The sequence below is a fragment of the Leuciscus leuciscus genome, assembly GCF_965113295.1.
Source record: "Leuciscus leuciscus genome assembly, chromosome: 9".
NCBI lineage: Eukaryota > Metazoa > Chordata > Actinopteri > Cypriniformes > Leuciscidae > Leuciscus > Leuciscus leuciscus.
Window position 1 is genome coordinate 20,677,369 of NC_138733.1, and position 22,038 is coordinate 20,699,406.

Here is a 22,038-nt window from a genome sequence, read left to right on the forward strand (position 1 = left end):
AGGTCTTTTTTGTATTTGGGACCAAAAAAAATGGGCTTCCTCTTTTCCCTGTTCATTCTATGGCATGTGGGGCCGGGAGTGCTGGGATAATTGACTTAATTTCTCTTTATTTTGAACCTGTCTGTTGTGCTCTGTGTAAAAAACAGCAAACATTTTAATCAACACTGACCCCGAATGACACAGCGGCTGCACATTTACACGCCAACGTCTGCATCTGACTGACAGTCATGTTTATGCAAGGGATTACATGCGTAGGGTAGACGGTCGGGCCCGGTGCCAACGCAAATTGGATTATGGCGAGCAATATTCTGGAAACATTTTATTATCCAAGGGCTTTTAGTGTAATGTGATTACTTTGTAATGCACTTTTGTTTTATGGACTGCTTCAGCACATTGCAGCTCCAGCTTTATTAAGCGTGAATTTATTCTGTAGTACACATCATCAGGTTGTCACCTGTTGCCTTCACGGCACTCAGGGGCCTTCAAGCGTGTTTTTAGCAGTGCTTATTTAAATTCAGTCCTCATCATTCACTGTGGCCGAATTTAAATTGCTGGGTACTGTTGTGCTTTTTGTGAAATTTTCCTGATGGTAAACCTCAGACAGTGGCATTAATTTGTGCTGAGAGTTTGACGTGTCTTTTTGCCGTAAAGAGTTTGAGGTGTCTAGATTGAGGGCGACGTGTGCGAGGCCTCATTAACCTATCGTCACGTCTGCGTCTAGGCAGGGTCACTCATCGGGTCACATTCATTTGCCTGCATCTGATTAAAGACACTTTCATTACCTGAGAGGAGCACAAGGGCACATCCCAGCTCATCCCAGATCAGCCACAATGGCACGGTTTCACGACGACGCGCTAGTTGAATAGTTCTGATTTTTTCATTCAGCATGATTGTAATTATTCCTCAGATGCACACTTTTTTTACTCTGCTCCGTGTCACGACTTCCACCCACGCTGCCATATTGGATATTGGCTCATGCAGTTGTTGCATGTATTGTCTAAAGTGGAAGACGGGCAGAACTAGAAGTAATGGGCGGCTATTGCTTTCTATTAGTGACAGGTGAGGATATGCATGCTGGCTTCAGCAGACAGGAGATTGCCCGTGGTGCAATTACCATGCAGCTTGGCAGACAGACAAGCCAACACCATTATGAGTGCAGTCAGTGTGGCAGAATGTGTCACCCCACTGCCATCTCTGCACAGCTGAAAACACGTCAATCTGTCCTTCTGCTTTTATGTATTGTCGAAACTTTTCCACCTTTAAACATTCCTATCCCTATTAAATCACTTAACAAACACAGTTTTGCTTCTGATTGGATGAGTCATGTCTGAAACCATGGGGGAGTCACTTTTATATCCCAGGAATTTTTTATTGCAGGAATTAAGGGGTACCTCACTGCTGGCAAAACTGACTTTTGCGTATGCCTATGCAGTAAAAAGGCAGATTTTTATTTATTTATCAGTGCTACCTGACTGAAACAAAGAAAATAGGCTGTTGTCTTTCCTTTTGCCGAATAGGAATGAAAACTTCAATACCCCTAATGCACTGGGTATGTTGCCATCCAAGGCCACTCCCACCAGTCTGCTATGGATACGCTTACCAGAGTCAAATATCATCTTGCTTTAGCAGGAAATACTTCTTAGCAAACTTTTAGTTAATGGTGTCGACTTGTATTGTTGACTACGAACACTGTGTTTTATGCCGTTCTTTCTGTTCATCCGGTGGACTTTTGCTGACAAATAAACATGAATTTCTCAGGCCAGGTAACACAGAGAACAAGTAAACACATATATACTACTGACATTGTAACAATACAAAGTGGGTTGAAAATCAGCCAAGTTACACTTTAATTTTATTTTTTTAAATATATATTTTTTTAATATAATTCTATAAAACTTTTAACTAAACTTTTTTTTTCTGAACAGTTCCATTTCCATTTTATTTTATTTTTAGCTTTATTTCAAGGAAAAAAATTAACAGTAACAACTCTGGATGCTAGCTATTTTATTCCAAAAAGGTTAGAAATGTAATTTCCATCCCAGAATAATATTAAACACAATACTTAATTTGAGATGAGGTGGAAATGACACCATGGTGGGAATATTCATGACTTCCAAAAATAATCAAATTCTCCTGTGCTGCATGTATGTCCACTGTTTTCTATAAATCCAGAAAAAAAAAAAAATCCATTACTATGAGAAGTTAGAATTCAAAAAGCTCACTTTGATTTAATTGGTTCTTCAACCATGTTTCTGCTCTCTTTCTTCTCTTATCTCATAACATTAAGGTGATGAACGTGAGCCTGGCTGAGGGTGACGTGGTCAGATTCGAAGACCTGGGCGGCAGGGAACCTTCGATGCTGGCCAACGAGTCCATCTTGCTTAAAGGTCTGGTGGTACGCAGCTGGAGCAACCAAATATCCATCCACTTCCGTAGCCGGCAGCCGCAGTTCAGCTCCTTGCTGCTGCGTTACCAAGGTGAGATGTCCTACGTCAACCTCTAAACATCTGCTTCATCTACTTCCTGCTAATTGCACTTGTGCCAGTGTCTCCGGCTGGCATGGATCCAGCGCTCTAGACAAACCTGTTTATGAGTGTACACTTACTGATTAGATTGGCACGAACGATTAGGACTCTGGGAGTAGGGAGCTCTCAATCATTCCTTTCTATTAGGAGAGACTCTCTGTGCACTGAAGGGGAAACACTCCTTGTTATCTCATGTCAACATAATATGCTCATGTTAGCCTGAAAATGACAGCTGCTGTCAATAGGCTGCATAATTACATCGGAGAATGACTTGGATAATTCTCTACTAATAGTCTTTTAACAGAGTCATCAAGGGGAGATCGGCACAACAGAAAAGGTTACAGAGCGCTGATGCGCCCCGGCCCAGCGCTGCGCCACTCTCTCGTTCGTTATGCGGGACGATAAAATGACAAATGACCGTTACAGGAAAATTCTTTTGTTTCTGTGAGCTAATGAACTGTGGCGGGTTTGCAGTGGCTAATATCATTTTTTTTCACATCCTTAATATGCCTTTTGAATAAGAAAGTCGTTTACACTCCACCCCCTCTTTCTCTCTGTCTTTATGAGTGTGTGGGGGGTAATCAGTGGTGTTCAGCTTTCATGGAAAAGAAGCTACATTCCCCCTGTTAGACTCATTGCAATCATCCGCAGGAGACAGACAGCACATATTTCATAAAGGCTCTCTGCTTCTTTACAAAACTTCCAATTACTTGGTTCCGAAGGCTCTGCTTCCCCTGATTCCGGTTCAATTTAATGTTCCCCAGCTGCTATGCTGGATGGATGTGCACACGAAAGAGCAGCTAATTTTGCCACTGGGTTTACACTTGCCTTGGCATTGATGTAATGGCAAACAAGGAAGGACAAGAACAAAGCATGGATTGAGATCTAGCGTAAATACACACTGAAACATGACTGTAGTGTTGAGTCGAGTGTGGACAAAAAATATTTTGATTATTTATTCAACCTGTTGTCGTTCCGAACCTAAATTACTTTCTTTCTTCTGTAGAACATAAAAGGAGAAGTTTAGCAGAATATTCACACTTCCCTTTATCAGATAATGTAGATCAGGTGCTGTCAAGCTGCACAATTGACAAAATGCACAACTGAATTTTCTTATTTTTAGTTTTTCATATAATATTGGTTATTTTATTTGAATTACTAAAATTATTTTTGTTTTGTTTTAGTTAACAATAACAACACTGCAAGTTAAATTGCAGTGCAAAATATATGCATATTCAAATGGCATGAATATATGGCATTTTAAATGTAAAATGACACTTAGTAATATTTTCATAATATTTAACATATTGATAGTATCATATTACTATGTATTGATAATAATTTAAATAATTTATTTTTGAAAACAATCATTAAAAAAGTCATTACATTTTGTTGGACACTTTTATTAAGTCTACAAAAGGTAGTGGACAAACACTTATATATTTAAATTAAATAGTCTTAAGCAAAAACAACTGATGCGCTGTAATAGGCGGTCTCATTTTCTTTTCAAAAACATGGTGCATCTCTATAATTTGAGATTAAAATGTCCCTGTCAATGTTAAAACCAAACCTAAAATCTTGTACTGCAACATACTGAGATTATAGAGAAAATGATCCTCATTGAGCTACAAGACAAAATGAAGAAGGTCCTCTTGATTTTCTGCAATCAGTGAGGTTAGATGCTGTTTCTGTTTGCATTTGCTATAATTTTTCCTGCCTTCCTTTTACTTCAAAAACTCACCAGACAATTGAATGGAATAACATTTCTGGATGTTCTTTTTTCCCCTCCAATATCAGTTTTTAACATGGTCATGTCAGGGATGTCTACAAAGAAAATTGGCTGTGTTTCAACATGGATGAGCATTCTTTGATCGCCTCAGCTCTTTTCCACGGCTTTGTGGTGTGAGCATTAGAGTATGAACGCATCAAAATCTTTTTACATTGAACTTTGATCTCTTGTCATGTGTCTAAAGCAAGTCGTTCTCTGCTATACCATCCACGCAGATCTAACACACCTGTCCTGTCCCGACGTTCAGCAGGCCGTACAGTTTGACGAATGACAGATTCTCTAAATGGGAACCTCCATCAAAGACACGCACATTAAAGATTTAGACCTCTAAATAATTCAGATCACAATGAAAGGACCCTCGCTGCACCCCTTTGCGTCTGGATAAAGGTTAAACACAAACAAGGCAGGGCTGATGGAGTGAAGTTTGAAATGAAGGCTGTTGGGGTCTGAATGGCCTTTCTACAGGTAATCGCCCCCTTTGCCGCACCGCCCTCACCCCACCACTTAAATGTCAGAAGCTTGAGAGGTTGTCACTCTCATACGGCACTGCAGGGGAAGCAGGTGTGCATATGCAAGTGTTTTGGGTAAACTATTTTGTGAACGCTTTAGACGAGGTATTATGAGCTGAGGATTGGAGTCCTGCCCCAGTATGAGCTCAGTTGTGTAGTTGAGCCGTGATAAAGTCGGCTGATCTGGGCTGAGCCTAGCAGTGCATGGCGGGTTGCAGTGTGCAGTGATGACTGAGGAAGCTGCTGTAATATCCTCCACCCTGCCGCTCGCCCCTCCCAGAGGAGATTAACCCTGCAGGGCGAGGGATCACCAGCTGAGATACACGCTCTCACCCACTGACACACATCCTCAGCCAAAGCAGGGCTCCACTTCTCACTTTTTCCGTCTGCTACTTTCTTTGCACTTTCATGAGAGCAAAAGTCGCATTCACCAAGCACCACATGGAAGCAAAACTAGACTTTTGTGAGTAAATAAAAGAGTTATTGGCCAGTTGGCATGTATATACTAATAATAATTATAATTTTTTGGTAACACTTTATTTTGATGGTCCCTTTTTAACATTCTGTTTACTAGTAAGTTTGCAACTACATGTCAACTAATTCTCATTAGAGTATTAGTACCGGTAGACTGTCTGCTTCATATCTGCCAACTCTTTATTGTGATGCTTCCCAACAGACATTCTACTGACTATAAGTAACTTTCCAACTACATGTCAACTTATTCGAACTCTAACCCTAATCTACTAATACTCTTCTAACACTCTAATGAGAGTTAGTAGACATGTAGGTGCAATGTTACTTATAGTCAACAGAAAATGTTAAAGGGACCATCAAAATAAAGTGAAACCTTTTGTGAAATTTTTTTCCTTTTGTATTACTAACTCCAGGACTTAAATTAGAGAGAACCTTCCTCCTTTAGATACAAACACTCTAACGTTAAAAAGTTTGGCTGGGAAAAAACATTAAGGCTGCATTTGATCAAAAATACTGTAAATATAAATATATATATATATATATATATATATATATATATATATATATATATATATATATATATTTAATATATTTTCAAATGAATTCCTGTGATGACAAAGATGAATTTTCAGCAGCCATTATTCTAGCCTTCAGTGTCACATTATCCTTCAGAAATCAGTCTAATATGCTGATTTGGTGCTCAAAAAATAGGTTTTCTAGTTTCTACGTCTAGTTCACATCTAGTAGAAGTTAAAGAGGCATTCTTCAGCCAGCCGGTGGCAATGTCACAGCAGTATTCGATTAATATCTTTCAAACCCATCAGGAGCTCTGTACTCTCAAGATGGTCAAGGTTTACTATTTGCTGCTTGACCGTAAAGTCTAAATCAAGCCATTTTATGATACAATCTTAAACTCTGTGTAAGTCGTCCTTTGACCTTATTTGTCTGCAAGGTCTTCATGGAGGCACTGTAAGTGCTGTCATGCACTGACAGACCAGATTTCTGTGATAGATGGGAATGTGGTAGTTTTATGTGTCTAGACGTGCCCTGCCTTGACTCATTCATGCACTTCTCTTTCCTTCCGACCCTGCCCGTCTGTGCGGCATTGGACCGAGGCCCTAAATCCCAAATGATCTGGAGCTCGCCACATCCAGATTTGATTTCAGTTCCGCCCTTGCGTTTTATATAGCGTAAGATGAAAGTAGAACCATTTTTAACAGATCTCGGGGTGAGCTTGACTGTGTGACGGGTGAGTCGGAATAGCTGTAAAGCGAAATTAAACAATTCAAGCTATTCTATGAATAAACGGTGTCGTTGATCATTTAATTGCCTGAATTTTTCTGTTCTGGAAGAAGATGACGCCTTGATGTTTCATTCCGTTTGATCCCTAGGTTCACCTTGTCTGGTGTGAAAAAAGTGAAACATTTTCGTTAGACAGGCGTGCAAGACGAGACAGATCTGATTATAGATGGACACGCTGTCTCTGAGAGAATGGCTAATTAATTTCTGCGTAATGAGCTGCCTCTTTTGAGAGGTTGACAGGCTAATGAATCCTGCCCTCTCATCACGGAGTTACGCCTTGGAGTCATCTAAAAAATGATCTGGACCTGCACAGGAAGAGGAATCGTGTCAGGTCATTTCAAAGCACGCCTTTAAGAATGAACAATGCTGCAGGTGGCCGAGGGCATGGAGATTGATAGATGAAAATAGGGCCATTCATGAAATAAGAAAAAAGAGTAAAGGAGATTTTGCAGTGAAAAGGCTTCACAATTAACCATCAAGCACTCTCCTTCCTCCGCTTCTCTGTGGGAAATTGCTTTAACATTTAAAGAGTCGGTGGGTTGACAGAAAGAGATGGTACCATGCTGGGTCCCATAGAATTGCGAGTTTTTCTCAGAAATTGAGCGCTAGTCGCAAAATGTAATTCTTTTCTTTCTCAGTTTTATAAGCACCGTTATCCCTTCAACTTTATTTGACCTGCCATTCTGTACACACTACAGTATTTCACCCAATTAGGGAGTCGTGTCATGCGTCCATGTCTGATTTGTAAGCCTGAAACCTCCACATCTTGGCGCAAACATTGCCCTTCTCAGTGATAAATGTCTGGATGGATCAGTGTATTTGACGGCTGCGTTAAAAGACAGGCAAAGTTTCCGTAAAAGAGCTTTGACATTTAGTGGTGTCAGAGCATTCGGCGGCTGAGGTGTCAGATCAGCTTAAGCAGATGTGCAGCTCAGGCTGTATTTCACCTTTATGCCAGGTTCACTTCTGCCTGAGGCCGTCTCATTTCTGCAACATTAATTTTCGTGCTCCCCTGTCGTGTGTGACGGCCAATAATAAAAGGCCAAACCGCCCCTGTGCACAAGTCTACGGCAGATTTATGGAGGTCTTGGTCTTGGTTTTTTGTTATAATAAATTATTTTGTACACCCTGCACTTATCAGAGAGTACATCATCAGTATGTTTTAACTTCAAGTCAGCATAACTTGGCATTTACATCCTATTTTACATAGATGATCTGCCTTCTGAGTGAAACAGGATATTTGATGGGTAAAAAAAAAAAAAGAATCCATTAGGAGCTGATTGGATTGTAAAAAGTGGCTATTACATAACTGAATGGAGAGTAATGGTTGATTGTGAGGGGTTGAAAACTAAAGAGCGGTTCACACTAACAGTGATTTACAGCAACAAAGCTATACTATTCCATTGTAGTTTATGTGTGTATCTTATTTCTTTTTTATTTATTTATTTTAGTAAATCTTTTTTTTTTCATATGATTTAATCAAAATGTCTTAATAAATGTTTAGATATCATTTAATACATATTATTTATATATGTTATATATCATAAATATTTATATATGTGGGGTTTTTTTGGACATTTTAGTTGCATCTTGGTGTTTTTAATAAGCATTTTTAAGCCATTAATTTATTGAAACATGTTGTCATTTATATATTATTTAAAATATATTTAGCACGTTTTTGGAAATTGTCATATATAAAAACATATATAAAAACATATATAAAAACATATATAATTTATTATATATATTATATTATTTTATATTATATTGTCATTTGATTTATATTAACTTAATTTTATCAGCATCTTGGTGGTTTTAACTGACATTTTTAAGTGATATCCCAAAATTAGCATAAAATGTGTGGAAGGAAACCTAGTTAGTGTGAATGGCCCTTAAAACTGATTGGTTATCTTAGATGGAAAAAGATGAAAAAGTTGTTTCAAAGATCATTTCTGATAACATTACAAACAGTTTTAAAACCATTACAAAGACAAATATTTTCAGTGCAATTTCATGCATCGATGAATCATGCTTATTAAGACCAGGAAGGTATATCATGCTGCTAGGAACAATTTTCACATGCACAGCTTTCTTTGGCAGACATTTTGGAAGCTGATCAATAGAATTACAGTATTAATGGGTCTGACTTCCGCTGACTAACACCCCATCCACTTGATGATGATTGTGATGATAACGGCCTTGCGCGAACCCTTTTTTGGCAGCTGTTAAGCTAAGACATAGCTAATAGCTGTTTCAAACGGCATGCTATTCAGGCACCGTGGCGGTAACATTCAGGCTGTTCTCCACTGGTAGTGATGCTAAAGGAGGACAGAGAGAGAAATCTAGTGTGTGTAGGTGTGTGAAAAGTGTGTTGACAACTCACTCCTTACTGCCGCACAGTTAGCATAGTTTTAGATCTACCATCCATTTATTCATAAGCCCTCCTCCTCAGCTAGGAGGTACAGCCTGTGATGTTCCAGGTAACAGTGCACTTTTAAAAAGGTGGAATCCCACTTCACACCTCTAGAGGATCCAGTCCTGCGTCTGATCCAGCAAATACAGTATCATGAGACTAGGCTCACCACATAGAAGGTAAAATGAAGGTAAATTTGTTGATAAAGTAATCACTGGTGACTTGTGTATCCATTGCTGCACATGTCAAGTACACGGGTGCTGAGCAATACAACAAGACAAAAATCCTGTGATCCGGCCACTTAAGCTCAATAGAAAGCATCTGACCAGCCTTCAGCTTTTATGTTTCTTTGAAGCACAAATGAGGTCCTCTCTTCGAGGCTGCTGGCTGTTCTCCGGTTCGGTCGCAACCCAGAGTCTGTCAGACATAACATACAAATATGAGACTTTGACCCAGCTGAAGGGAAGGCGGTTATATAGCCTATCGGAAGGCCCCGATATACTCACAGCAAAGTTTGTTTTCGATTAACCCATGAGACCCCCTGAAAGCCTCAAAAGCAAAATTTGAAGGGAGTCTCGAATTTTGTCAAAAATTTAAATAAAATATTTTGTGTTCATTTCGTTAACGAAAACTATGACAAAAAATGTACGTTGACGACTTTTTTTCCCATGACTAAGACAAGACGATGAGAGACGACGACACCCACGTCATTAAACGATAACTGTGACTATATCAACACGACTATATCAACACATGCAATATCATTGACATCATCAAGCGCGCGCGCTTTCTACGCTGGAGTTCCGTGATCTTCATTTGAGATTTTCTACTTAAATTAAAGTGTCATTCAGTCGGTCTGTGTTCTGTCACGAGCCGCTTGCGCTGTTTGTGCAACTAAATCAGCGAACAAAATGCAGGCTGATATTGTCACACCACGATCGGTCAAACTGCAGGCTCTCATTTGCAAGTGCACTGATTGCATGCCATTCTCCGATAGGCCATACCTGACATTTATTAAGTTGATTGCTCTTGTAAGTGCGCCAGATTAGTGCCAATTATTGTCATGTCTGCATTGTAATGCACAACTTAGCCTCTCCTTGTTATAAAACAATGTGCATCCAAACAACTTTAGCCAATGCAACCTCCTATGTCAGTGTTGCTTTACGAATAATATAGCATATCGGATTATAAAAAATTGTTAAGTGCGTGTGTTGTCATGTAGGCTATAGACTGATTGTCTTGGCTTGCATTCATGAAATATTGTAATGTTATGGCCTACTGCATATTGAGAAAATTTAGATTGGTATTGCGCAACAACCGGGAAATGGGGACGCCCCCGAATATTGACGTATTTCGCACACTGTGCTGCACGCTTTCCTCTCAATAAGAAAATAAACACACAACAAAATGTAAAAAAATCAAATAAAACAGCAAGCATTTTTAAGCATTTTTTTAAGAAAGCATAAGAAAATCATCTGATCATAGCAAAGTGGATATGTTTGCACGAGCTCTGAAATTTGACGCTCTAGTAAAGTCACGACACATTTATTTATATAGCACTTTACACAATAGATTGCTTAAAGCTACACTGTGTAATATTTTAAGTTGATTTTTAGCAAAAAACACTTTGTTCTTTCAAAATTATACGTTCTAATTAATGTGTTATCCCTTCAACCAACTAATTAAGTTTTCTCGTAAGTGTATAATCTGCCATTTAGAATACATACGAGCGAGTCGCTCGAAAGGAGAAAGCCATGTTGCGCATCCATCTTGAAAATACATTAGACAAAGAGGGACATCCTGGAAATTCAAGCTTCGCCTTTCGCGTTTTTACACTCAGTGGCACCGTGACGAATGCAAGAGGGAGATTACTCGCGACTGCCGGCAGATTTGAAATAATGCGGCCACCGTAGGAGTTAAAACGCCCTCGGAATGGGAGGGGCTAGAAAGTAATATTCAGTTGGTAGTCATATACAATTTCACCGCTAGATGGGAGTAAATCCTACACAATGTAGCTTTAAATGCAAGCAGCTTTACAGTATTAAACATGAAAAACAGTCAGTGTCTCATATACTGTAATCAGAAGTACAACTTCATTTTCTACTATAAAGCGGCTATCCAGTGTTCATGTTTTTACTCGCGGACGTCTGATCTCAACGGACTGAATAGAAGAAAAGATTTCCATGTGAAAGATGGAGAGCCTCAGCGCACACCTACCATTGCGTAATCGCCACGGACCAATGGTAGTGCAAAGGTGTTTACTTGCTGGAGCTTTATCATGCTGTTTCAAACTCTCAGAACTCCAAACAAACTTATTTTGGCCTGATTTTGTTAGAAATTGTCACATCAGTTAATTCTTTGATTTCGCTTGAAGTATATCGGGGTCTTTACACAAGCTACTTGGCTCAGCTCATGAAGATCAGCCGAGCAAAGAAGAAGAATAAAAAGAGATTGTAATTAGCCCCGTTGGCAGAGTGTGTCCTTGTCTCTGTCCATGACAGCAGCTGATAATAAGGTCGGCATGCCTTTTCAGGTTAGTTAATATCTGAAAAGTAGCCCATTTTAAAAGGCGTTTAAGTTGAAATGACATGCTGACCACATCTGGCCAAAGCTCTCAATACTCATATGTCCTTGAAAGTCAGGGAGCGTTCAGGGACTTGTTCTTCATCAATGTTCAATGAGCTTACACAAGAAAACCTACCATCACATAAGACACCCCTCTACAATCAAATCTGAAGGACTCTCACGCCTGAAGAGTGATCTAATAAAAAGGATCTGAATGTAACAAAGCGAGCATGAGAAGTGTGCTACACTCTGTGCTTTATTAGACCGAAATGAGAAACAACACCGGCTGAATACTCATAGCCAATTAGCAGAGAAGTGTCGCACACCGCCAACGTCTCAAAGAACAGAACGTCTCAGTTACGTATGTAACCCTCGTTCCCTGAAGGAGGGAACAGAGATGTAGTCGACTTGTCGACTGATTGGGATCAGGCTAGGGAGCCTGTCATCTTCGAGTATTGTAAAAACGAGCTAATGGACATTGCCGTGCATGATACCCGTCCCGCAACCCGGTCAGCAGTGGTACAGCAATAGTGGCTAGGGGACTACTTCTCCGTTCTCTCCTTCAGGGAACGAGGGTTACATACGTAACTGAGACGTTCCCTTTCAGTCGGGCACGTTCGAGGTAGTCGACGTGTCGACTGATTGGGATCCTACTAAGTCGCCATTAGTGCTGCCACCTTCCAGTGCCTAGACAAAAGCCTCCAGATCTTCCGCACTTGCGAATATGACAGGGCTTAGGCCAGGAAAGTCACTGCTGTTCCACAGGACCACTGGGAAAGCGTACCTTTCGTTGGAAGGTCTACGCTGCGGAAGCCACATCCTGCCCAAAGGAGGTAACATGCGGAGAACACATATGGACACATAAGCGAACTTAGCGGGCAGTACAACATATGGCATGTCACTGAGGTGGCAACAGCCAATAACAGGGGGGAGACGCTACCGGTCAGTGACGGCAGAGCAGACTCTGCCCAGGGAAGACATGGGCTCTCCGCAAGGAGTCAACCCGTGGAAGAATACACATATGGGATCACCGTAGGGATCACAACATATGGACCCCACCTAACACAAGTTACACAAGCATACAAGTGATAGGTCTTGTATCGGATGCTCCAGCACGTCCAACATCGATGGGGTTCGGAGGAACTCAACAGGGTTCGGTAGAGGGAACTCAACTGGAGCAAAGGGCGCACTTATCCAGTCCATAGGAGCGCAGCAAGCCGACACTACAAACCGGGCTAAGTTGAAGCTGGCTTTGTGAGAAGGGAGCCCACGGAAGCAACCGGCTCGACACATAGGCTAATTTCTTAGCGAATGTGCTGGTGTCGCCCAGCCCACAACTCTTAAACTGTCAGTGAGTCACTCGTGTCAACACCCAGGAAGGAGCTACACTCTCTTTATGGAGGAGCTCACTACCCAAGTGGGCACGGTGCACCATGGAATTTACCAAGATGATGGCCATACTAATTTATGTTAGTAGGTCAACCTCCGCATGGAAACCGCCTTCCCTTCAGCTGGTCAGGCTGAGTCAGAAGTCAGGAAGACTGTCTAGGGAACGAGGTCCTAGTTGGGCCATTACGGGGCAACTAAAGAACCTGCTCCTCTGACCTGACTTAGCACAGTGATGTGCAAGAAGGCTCACTGGGGTTTTTATTAGCGCACTTTGCGTAGACCCTGGTGTCAGCTGTGAGCCAGTGTCTCCGTGTTTAAGGGAGTAAACAACAAGCAAAGGGAATAAATCAGAGCGGCAACAGATGTAACTGTGCGGCCCTGTAGATATCCGGACAGCTGGAACGCCTGGGGATGGAGTCTCCACTCTCTTCGGGCAAAACAGGCTGTCGTAAGGCCACCTGGGAGGCACGATTGAGCAGGCCGGAATTTTAGAGTGAAAGAAGCGATCTCAGAAGCATCTGACCCCATAGGAGGAGGTGGCGGGCGAGTTGTGACATACGAGGGAAGCGTATGAGCAACGGTCGCTGTACTGGGCAGTGAATCTTGCTGAGCAGCGGCATCAAGCAAGGAAACTGCTACAATTTGAGGCAATTGAATGTCAATGCAGTGTGAGGTAAGCCCAAGCCCTCCTTACTGCATGCCCGGAGAAACAAAAGGTCTGAACACTGCTGAGAGTTTGGCAGCATACCAGGTGTTGTTAACACACGCTCTGTGTCACGTGCTGCTCTGCCACGGCCACCTAGGAACTTGGTCATGAAGTCAGTGCTGAAGCGGTCATCATATGGAGGAAACCGTTTATATGCGGCTGCGTCTCACATATGCCCCAGGAGCCTCTGAAGTTTATTCAGTGGGACCCTTTCTCACCTCTAAGCACCAACCGGACACCTCCATACTGGAAAAAAGCTCCTCAGTCCGTAGACGAGTACTCCTTTCCAGTTGACCTGAAACCCAACTGGCTATGTAGCACTCGAAGGGAGGGACTTGTACCGAGACTTCGACCCCTCAACGCAAGACACAGGATGACCCGTGTTTGCGTAGGAGTGGATATCTGAAGTACGCGTCCTTCAGGCCCCACGCTGCAGACCATTCATAGAGATGGGCATTAGTAATGCGTACTGTGTAGTAACTTGAACGGAGGCTTAGAAAAATGGCCCGAATCAAGCACACAGATCCCTAATGGTCTAACTCTCTTTAGTTTGAGTACAATGAAGAACAGGCCTCACTTAGAAGCCTATTTTATATCGCCTGGAGGAACGGCTCGATCGCAACCTTCGCCAGTAGGAAGCGACGATGTGTACCTGTCTCTAGATGACCTCAGAGAGTGCGTGAGAAGGCGAAACCGGGTCCTCGAACCACATCCAACTGTTGGCTGGCGAAGCAAGAGGTAGCTGAAGGTTGCAAGGCTGTACAGGGTCACACACCAACAGTCTAAACCTCTATGGACTCAGGAACAGAGGATATTGCTCCTTCTTTGAAAACGTAGGTACCGCTGGCTCCGCTTTACGAAATTTGCTTGTAAGCACCACTAATATTTTCCTCAGAAAATCTACTTGTAAATATCAAGTATTTCTGTTTTTTATTGATCAGCTGTTTCTTGCTCAAACACACTCACTGCCATAACAGTGACCTATTTTCAATGGTCTTGCTCTCATGTATGTGCCTGTCACTCTGTAACACTCTGTAATAAGTGCAGAAAAATAGTAATTGAGAGACAGATTTAAACGCAGTGTGGCTCCTGAGGTTGTCTGGGTTACGGCTGCTTTTGTTTCCTTCTTCCACTAAAAGCTGTTCCCTCCTACTTCACAACTGTGAATAACAGTAATGATGCAAAACCACAGTAATTACATTAATGATTGGCTGTGACACAGGGTGCATGTCAGTGCAGATGGTTTAACAATGGAGCGTGATGTCGGTGGGTGGGAGAAAACATCAAGACTTTTCATGCTTTCTCGTGTGCCGGCGGATGCGAGCATACACGTGTTCATGTTTTCTCCTGTCCATCGCGTTGTGCATTCTCATGCATTTTTCATTTCAGTCTTCGCTCATTCCTTATATATTCATGCATGGATTTTTAAATACGTTCGTGTTCCAGTTAGAAAGTCTCTGCTCGGCAGATTTCCGTTCAGCTGTGAATGAAGTTTGACATCCAGTTTAATATGTGAATCCTATCTCAATGAGCACATGTACAGCTCTAAAGTTCACTTTTCATTCTGTGTAATTGCCTCCCTGAAACACTTTTGTACGAATTGATCCACAGCTTGAAATAATCCATTGGATTTCAAATATCACCGTGCGCTGTTATTTACAAAACAATCATACTGCCACAGTTGTTTACTTATTGTATGAAAAGACTGCCTTTTGTAGTCTATCCTCATCCCAAATACAATGGAGCAGAAAAATTCTGTTCAATTTTGTTGCCTACATACTGAGAGAGATGCATTCACGTCACTCGGTGCGGCGGCCAATGTGTAGATAATCTATCACTGTATTGTGAGCAGACCGACAGCGAAAGGGAGGCTGTGTTATTGGAGTCAGGGGGATGTGGTTGCTCTGGGTTTTACTGAAAGCACATGAGTGCTCTGATGGCCTGTCAGTGAGAGAAAGGAATGCTGGGATGCTGTCAAGATGTCTGGGAGTGTCTCCAGGCTCCCTGCCTCACCGTGTGACACATGCGGCCCCCAGAATCCTTCGCAAATCTCTCAGGACACAGTCCACGGACTCGTGTCGCAGATTCAACAACACTCTGCAGACATGCTGTCAATGTAGCGCTGTAAGAAAGTACAACTTATAATGAGGAGAGCACTCCCCGTCCGGACAAAATGGCGCTTTTCGCAGGAGACTTCCTCTTCCTTCAGAGAACATATGCTGCCTTTTTAAGGCTGTAAAATTGTATTGTGAGCTATTTAGTGAAAGGCTTGTAATTCCTGGTTTGAGAATTTAATAGTAGAATGAGCAAATGGATATTTGCTAAACAGTGTTTATTTAAAAAAAAAAATTGTTTTAAGATATGATACAATGCTACTTTGTTGATCCCAGAGGGAATTTGAGGATGTGAGTATACACTTGTTCATATTTGCTGCTGTCCGCCGTGTTGTGCAGTCTCATGTATTTTTAATTTCAGTCTTCGCTCATTTCTTATATATTAACACATGTATATATAAATACATTTACATTTACATTTTACATTTAGCTGACGCTTTTATCCAAAGCGACTTACAATTGCTATATATGTCAGAGGTCGCACGCCTCTGGAGCAACTAGGGGTTAAGTGTCTTGCTCAGGGACACATTGGTGTCTCACAGTGGATTCGAACCCGGGTCTCTCACACCAAAGGCATGTGTCTTATCCATTGCGCCACCACCCCTATTATACATTCATATCCCAGTTAGAAAGTCTCCGTTCAGCATAATTTAAACATAATTGCTAAACTGGCATCTGCCATTTTAGTTGGCAAAATAAGGCAAATATTAAACATATAATTTTATATAATAATTTATATTATACTTTTATGTTGTGTACACTACTGTTGAAAGTTTGGGGTTAGTAAGATTGTTTTGGAAGAAATAATACTTTTATTCAGAAAGGACACATTGATCAAAAGTGGAAGTAAAGGCATTAAAAAAAAATCTAGTTCAAATAATGCCGTTCTTTTGAACTTTATATTCAGCAAAGAATCCTGAAAAATTTGGATCACAGTTTCCACAAAAATATTAAGTAAAGAAATGTTTCTTGAGCAGCAAATCAGCATATCAGAATGATTTCTGAAGGATCATGTGACACTGAACACTGGAGTAATGATTCTGAAAATTCAGCTTTGCTATCACAGGAATAAATTCGATTTTAAGATATATTAAAATAGAAAACAGATATTTTAAATTATAATAATATTTCACAATATTTCTGTTTTTACTGTATTTTTTATCAAACAAATACAGCCTTGGTGAGCATAAGCTCAAACCAAACGTTTTTTGTTGTAATAAGTTAATTAACTCGCCAAAATAATTAATTTTGGGCGAGTCAATCCCTGACATTGACTATGAGAGCTTCAAAAACATTGTTAATATCTTGCTGTGTTATTTTTTTGCTTCTCAATTTTTCATGAACAGTATGTTTGAATTAAAATCATTTAATTATCATCTATAGCTACAGACTACACAGCTACACATTTTGTATTGTCTTTCCTAGTGTTGGAAAAATCAAAAAAACAAAACTTTTTCATCATTAATATCGAGATTAACACTGTTTTGTCACTTATTGGTATATTTTCATCCCCTTTCTGAGGGATTCTGCACTGTACATTTCCAGTTATTAAATCCTGTATAATTTGAACGGCTCTCCCTTTAAAGCTAAATTGTACAGAATGGATGTTATTATAAACCTTTGGCAACACTTTGGCAGAGGAGCCCATTTCATTAAATCTTTTTAATTAAAAATTAATAAAGGGCATTGTCTTTATCACAAAGTTGCAGGAGCCCTGTTAAAAAAAAAAAATCAAAAATCCATTGTCCTAAACTAAATTAATATGTTTCCAGGTTGTTATTGGTAAGGAATTATCAGATAATTATTAAGAGGTAATTGCAGTGGAAGTTTCCTCTGCTTTTAATAATACAGAGCTGACAGCTGCTCTCTCATTTGCATTTAATGGACGTGATATAGCGTAAAATCTAACCGCGGCAAATGGAATTAAATTGCGGTTGTTTTAGGGGCTGGGCGGGGCATGTGCGCTCGTGTAATTGATTGATAGCGCCGACCACCTGCTCATCTGCCCATTAGCTATCAAACAGCGTTCATTAAGAGAACCCTTAGCAATTATGAGAAATTACATTACCCGTGCTGTGAAAAAAATGAAGATCTTCGCAATATGAAGGAAGGAGGTCATTTGCATACACAGAGCGTCTACCTATCAGAGTTTGATTAACAGTCTGGACATTCAGAGATAAAGGTCTGTATGGGATCACATCTCGTGCTTCCCTTTCGGACCCGCATTTGTGAGTCGCTTTGGATAAAAGCATAATTCAAAACAAATAAAAATATAACGCATAGTGTCTGAATGACACTAGTGTGAAATACAGGCTCTCCTCAGAAGACAGCACTCGAGCATATGCGAGAAGGGCAGATTGATTGAGCAAGCGCATGGCAGTAAGAGCACCTCAATCAAACACAGGCTATTATACTCCCCCGCCGCCACTATTTGAAGTCGTTTGATGTTTTGCCGGGCCGTTGGATCCTGAACTCTCAAAGTTGTGCTTCAGTTCGGCCAGTTAATGAGTGCTTCCCGCCGAGCCGTTGTGCCGTGCTGTGACACACCATTGTTTTGTCATTTATTGACCGCTCTCTATGCCCTCACATCATTAGTAGGGCCGTATGAAAAACATGCCAGCGTGAACACGGAGTACACTCTGCCACCGACTGTCTGTTTGCTTTTATGAAATTATATGTGCTGGCACTGAGTTATGTGGGCGTGCTGGAGCAAGACATTTAGATGACATGAATTATACTTCAACACTTCCATAAAAGAGAAAGTCTGACAGTGAGACGTACGTTTAATGAAGCAAAGATTCTTACTGTCTCCGTGTTTTGTCACTTGAGGTGACAATGCAAATAAAATAAGTTTGGGTTGCTTTTATTTCCATGGGAACTAGGCAGATTTTTCTTTGCTGATGAAACCTCTACTTTCTACTTCTGTGCCTCATGTGGGTTTTTTTTGTGTGTGTGTTTTTTTTATGCTGCCACCTGTGTTCTCGCTGTACCTTTTAAATTGAACAGAAAGTCATGTAGTGGAAAATAAGGAGTGCATAGTGGTGTGGCTCTATATACACAAAGAAGGTTGTTGGTTTTTTTACTGACAACTATTACTCACCATCCTTAAAACATTATATTTTGGGTTATAAATTTAAATTTCACAGTCTTTTGTCGACTGGCAAAAGCCTACAGTATGTGGTGGCAATATATAAAAGGTTACTGCATGGGGGCCACAAGAGCGGAACATTTTTATTTTTTATTTTTTTACTAAATGTATTGATTACGGCTGTCAAACTTAACGTTGACTTTATTAAATATGTTTATTGAAATATTTATTATTATCATAATATTTATTATTAAAACATTTGCATTCTATTTTGGGGAAAATAATTTTTTCCGTGTTTTTTCTTAGCTCCCTGGGGGTTTTATGGCATATACAGTGTGTATGTATATATATATATATATATATATATATATATATATATATATATATATATATATATATATATATATATATATATATATATATAGCGGAGCACAATCTAACACATTTTGGTTTTGGCTCAATTATTAAAAAAAAAAATTAAGTTAGATTAATCTTTTCTTTTACACAAGCAACATACACATCTCTGCTACTAATGAACACTTAAAGTTTTTTCTAGGACCTACCATTTTCGTACAGTTGCACTGAAAGTTACAGAAGTGCAAATGTTACAACTTACCCCATATGTGGGCTTAATTGTAACAGACAGAGGGGTTAGTTGTAACACGTAATTCAGTACTATTTTATCTTTATAGTTTGATATTGTTTGTACATCTGTATAGATAGATATCCATCCATCCATCCATCCCTCATTCAAACATCCTTCTATTATGGATCAATATCATGGATAGAGATATATGAAAGGGCTGCACAGTTTTGCAATAAATAAATAAATAAATAAAATCATCAAATAGTGTAATTGCTATTGAATTATATTTGTGTGTGGCAGCTGCATGCAAAATTATTATTAATAATAATAACAGTAATAATAATAAAAACGAGCTCAAAATCACATTTTAAAGGGTTTATTGCATGAAAAACAGGCTTTTTAATAAAAAACAAGTGATCAAAGTATGAAAAAAATCATACTTTGACATTTAAATTCCAACATTGTTTGAAAAAGTCCAAAGTTGAAAAGTTGTGTGGCTCCCTGTTTTCATTTCATTATCGTTGTACACTTGGCGGTTTACAACTAACCCCACTGTGTAAAAAATATTTTAAGCCTAGCTAACAGTTGCTAGGAGTTGCTGATATGTTTCAAAATGGTGCTATGTTTTAGCCAACAAGACAGTGATTAAGGGAATTTAAAGTTAGATTTGGTGACGTACACACCCAACTCAGAAACCGGAAAAAACGTGTGATGAAAAAATTTAGTGTCAAAACACTTTGTCCAGTATCTTCACAAAATCTTATCAAAACTTTCTACAAATCCGCGGGAGACCGTATTCTGACAGCGAGAGAAAATAAGCGGAAACACAACCTGCTTGACCCCGACTATATATATATATAAATGGAAATAATGTAATTCAGTAATCACAGTAATTCATTTTCTGCATAGAGCCACAGTTAAGAAAAAGCTGTTATGCTGCTGCTTTGCTTACACACTGTGTGTGTGCGTGCGTGCGTGTGAAACACGCCGAAGATGTCAGTATACTCCTGTGTTGTTCCCCATATGTGTCTGGATGATCTACTTCATGATGTCCATTTGCTCCCACCATGTCCCAGGTTAATAAGAAATGATGTAGAAGCCAGTCTTATATTGAGGGAGATTTCCCTTGCGTCTGTGTCATCTTGGATTTAGTCACTCACATGCAATCAGCCTCAATAAGACATGATGAGCTTGGAGTCTAAGAATCCCTGCCCATACTTCATAAATAAGCGAAAGAGGATATATTTTTATTAACTCATGTAATATGCAACAGATTTAACAGCGCATTCACTTTTGTAAGTGTACTACTACCCTGCTGTACTACTTTTACCAAAGACACTGCATGACACAAGAGTGGCATCATTTCGATGTTTTCCCAGATGACGATATGTACACACACACACACACACACACACACACACACACACACACACACACACACAGGCATTTCATGCTCAGAATCGGAGATGAAGCTCTGCTTATCAGTGAATTTCTGCGGTTGTGTAGACCGTGAACCTGTACAAGCACTGGAAGAGTGGAAGCCCAGGCACTTATGGACGTGAACTGCTCCACTAGTTCTTGACATGCTGTCAGAGCAGCCTGACACACAGCTGGTCACTGTGGTCTTATCAAACAGCAGATGTGGTCCTGTCTGAAGAAAACAAATATTCACCCAGCAGGCACCACCTCACCGAGACCTCCTCTGCTAGCATTATCTACAAATGCCTGTAAAAGGTTTGAAATCCATTCAATTGATTTTACACTCTTAAAAATAAAGGTTCCAGTTAGGACCAAAAAGGGTCTTTGATGTCATAGAGAACCTGTTCAATTTACTTTAACTTTAATACTGAAATTAAATACATACATCTGTACCATACAGATTTTTTTTTTTAGCACCATCAGCCAATACTGTGAATATTTCCTCTTTTTGCATTTTGAAGACCTTTGTTTTCCAACGCTCACCTAATCCTTTATGGTTAAAGGTAGATATAGTGCTTATACAGTGATGATTCTCTGTTTATGTTGTCATAGGCAATGTTCTCTATATATTTCTAATTGCCATTGAGTGCATTGATCAGGGTTGGAAATAAACCTTCATTCTCCATCCTTTATCATACTTTGGCCTGCCCCAGAATGAATGAGAGTTTTCATGAGCACATTGCATATGCTCAAGGCTTTTATGTGTTTACAGCTGAAGATGCATTGAGCTAGAGGCGGTGAGCATGTTTGTTTGGAAGCCTGAGATGTGCCAAGTCAAGGTCCTGACTCATATTCAGTGCCTTCAGAGAGTTCCAGTGGGCAAATGGCCTGTGTGGATGGAAATCTTTTTGTGATGTTTTTATACATGTAAAGAATTCAGAGCAAAGAGATCTATCGGTTTGCACCTTTCAGTGGTTTACAGTGTGATCTTCTTTCACCTATCGCTATTCACTACAGTACAGTAGTCTATAATGTAAATCAAACACATAAACACACAATGATTTATAGCTTTCCTAATCAAGTTGGTTGCTGATGTGCAATATAAGTCCTATAATGCCTACTATATCATATCTGATATGCACATTTTTCTTCGAAATAA

The 22,038-nt window shown here is 40.1% G+C and overlaps 1 protein-coding gene across 4 annotated transcripts in view; it reads left to right on the forward strand.

The window, feature by feature from the left end:
• Window positions 1–22,038, forward strand: part of sez6b (seizure related 6 homolog b) — a 190,539-nt gene that overhangs the window by 126,391 nt on the left and 42,110 nt on the right. For all 4 annotated transcript variants that reach the window (XM_082180477.1, XM_082180475.1, XM_082180476.1 and 1 more), the window contains exon 4: window positions 2,288–2,477. In XM_082180477.1, coding sequence (XP_082036603.1) covers window positions 2,288–2,477 — 190 coding nt within the window. The remainder of the gene's footprint in view (window positions 1–2,287; window positions 2,478–22,038) is intronic.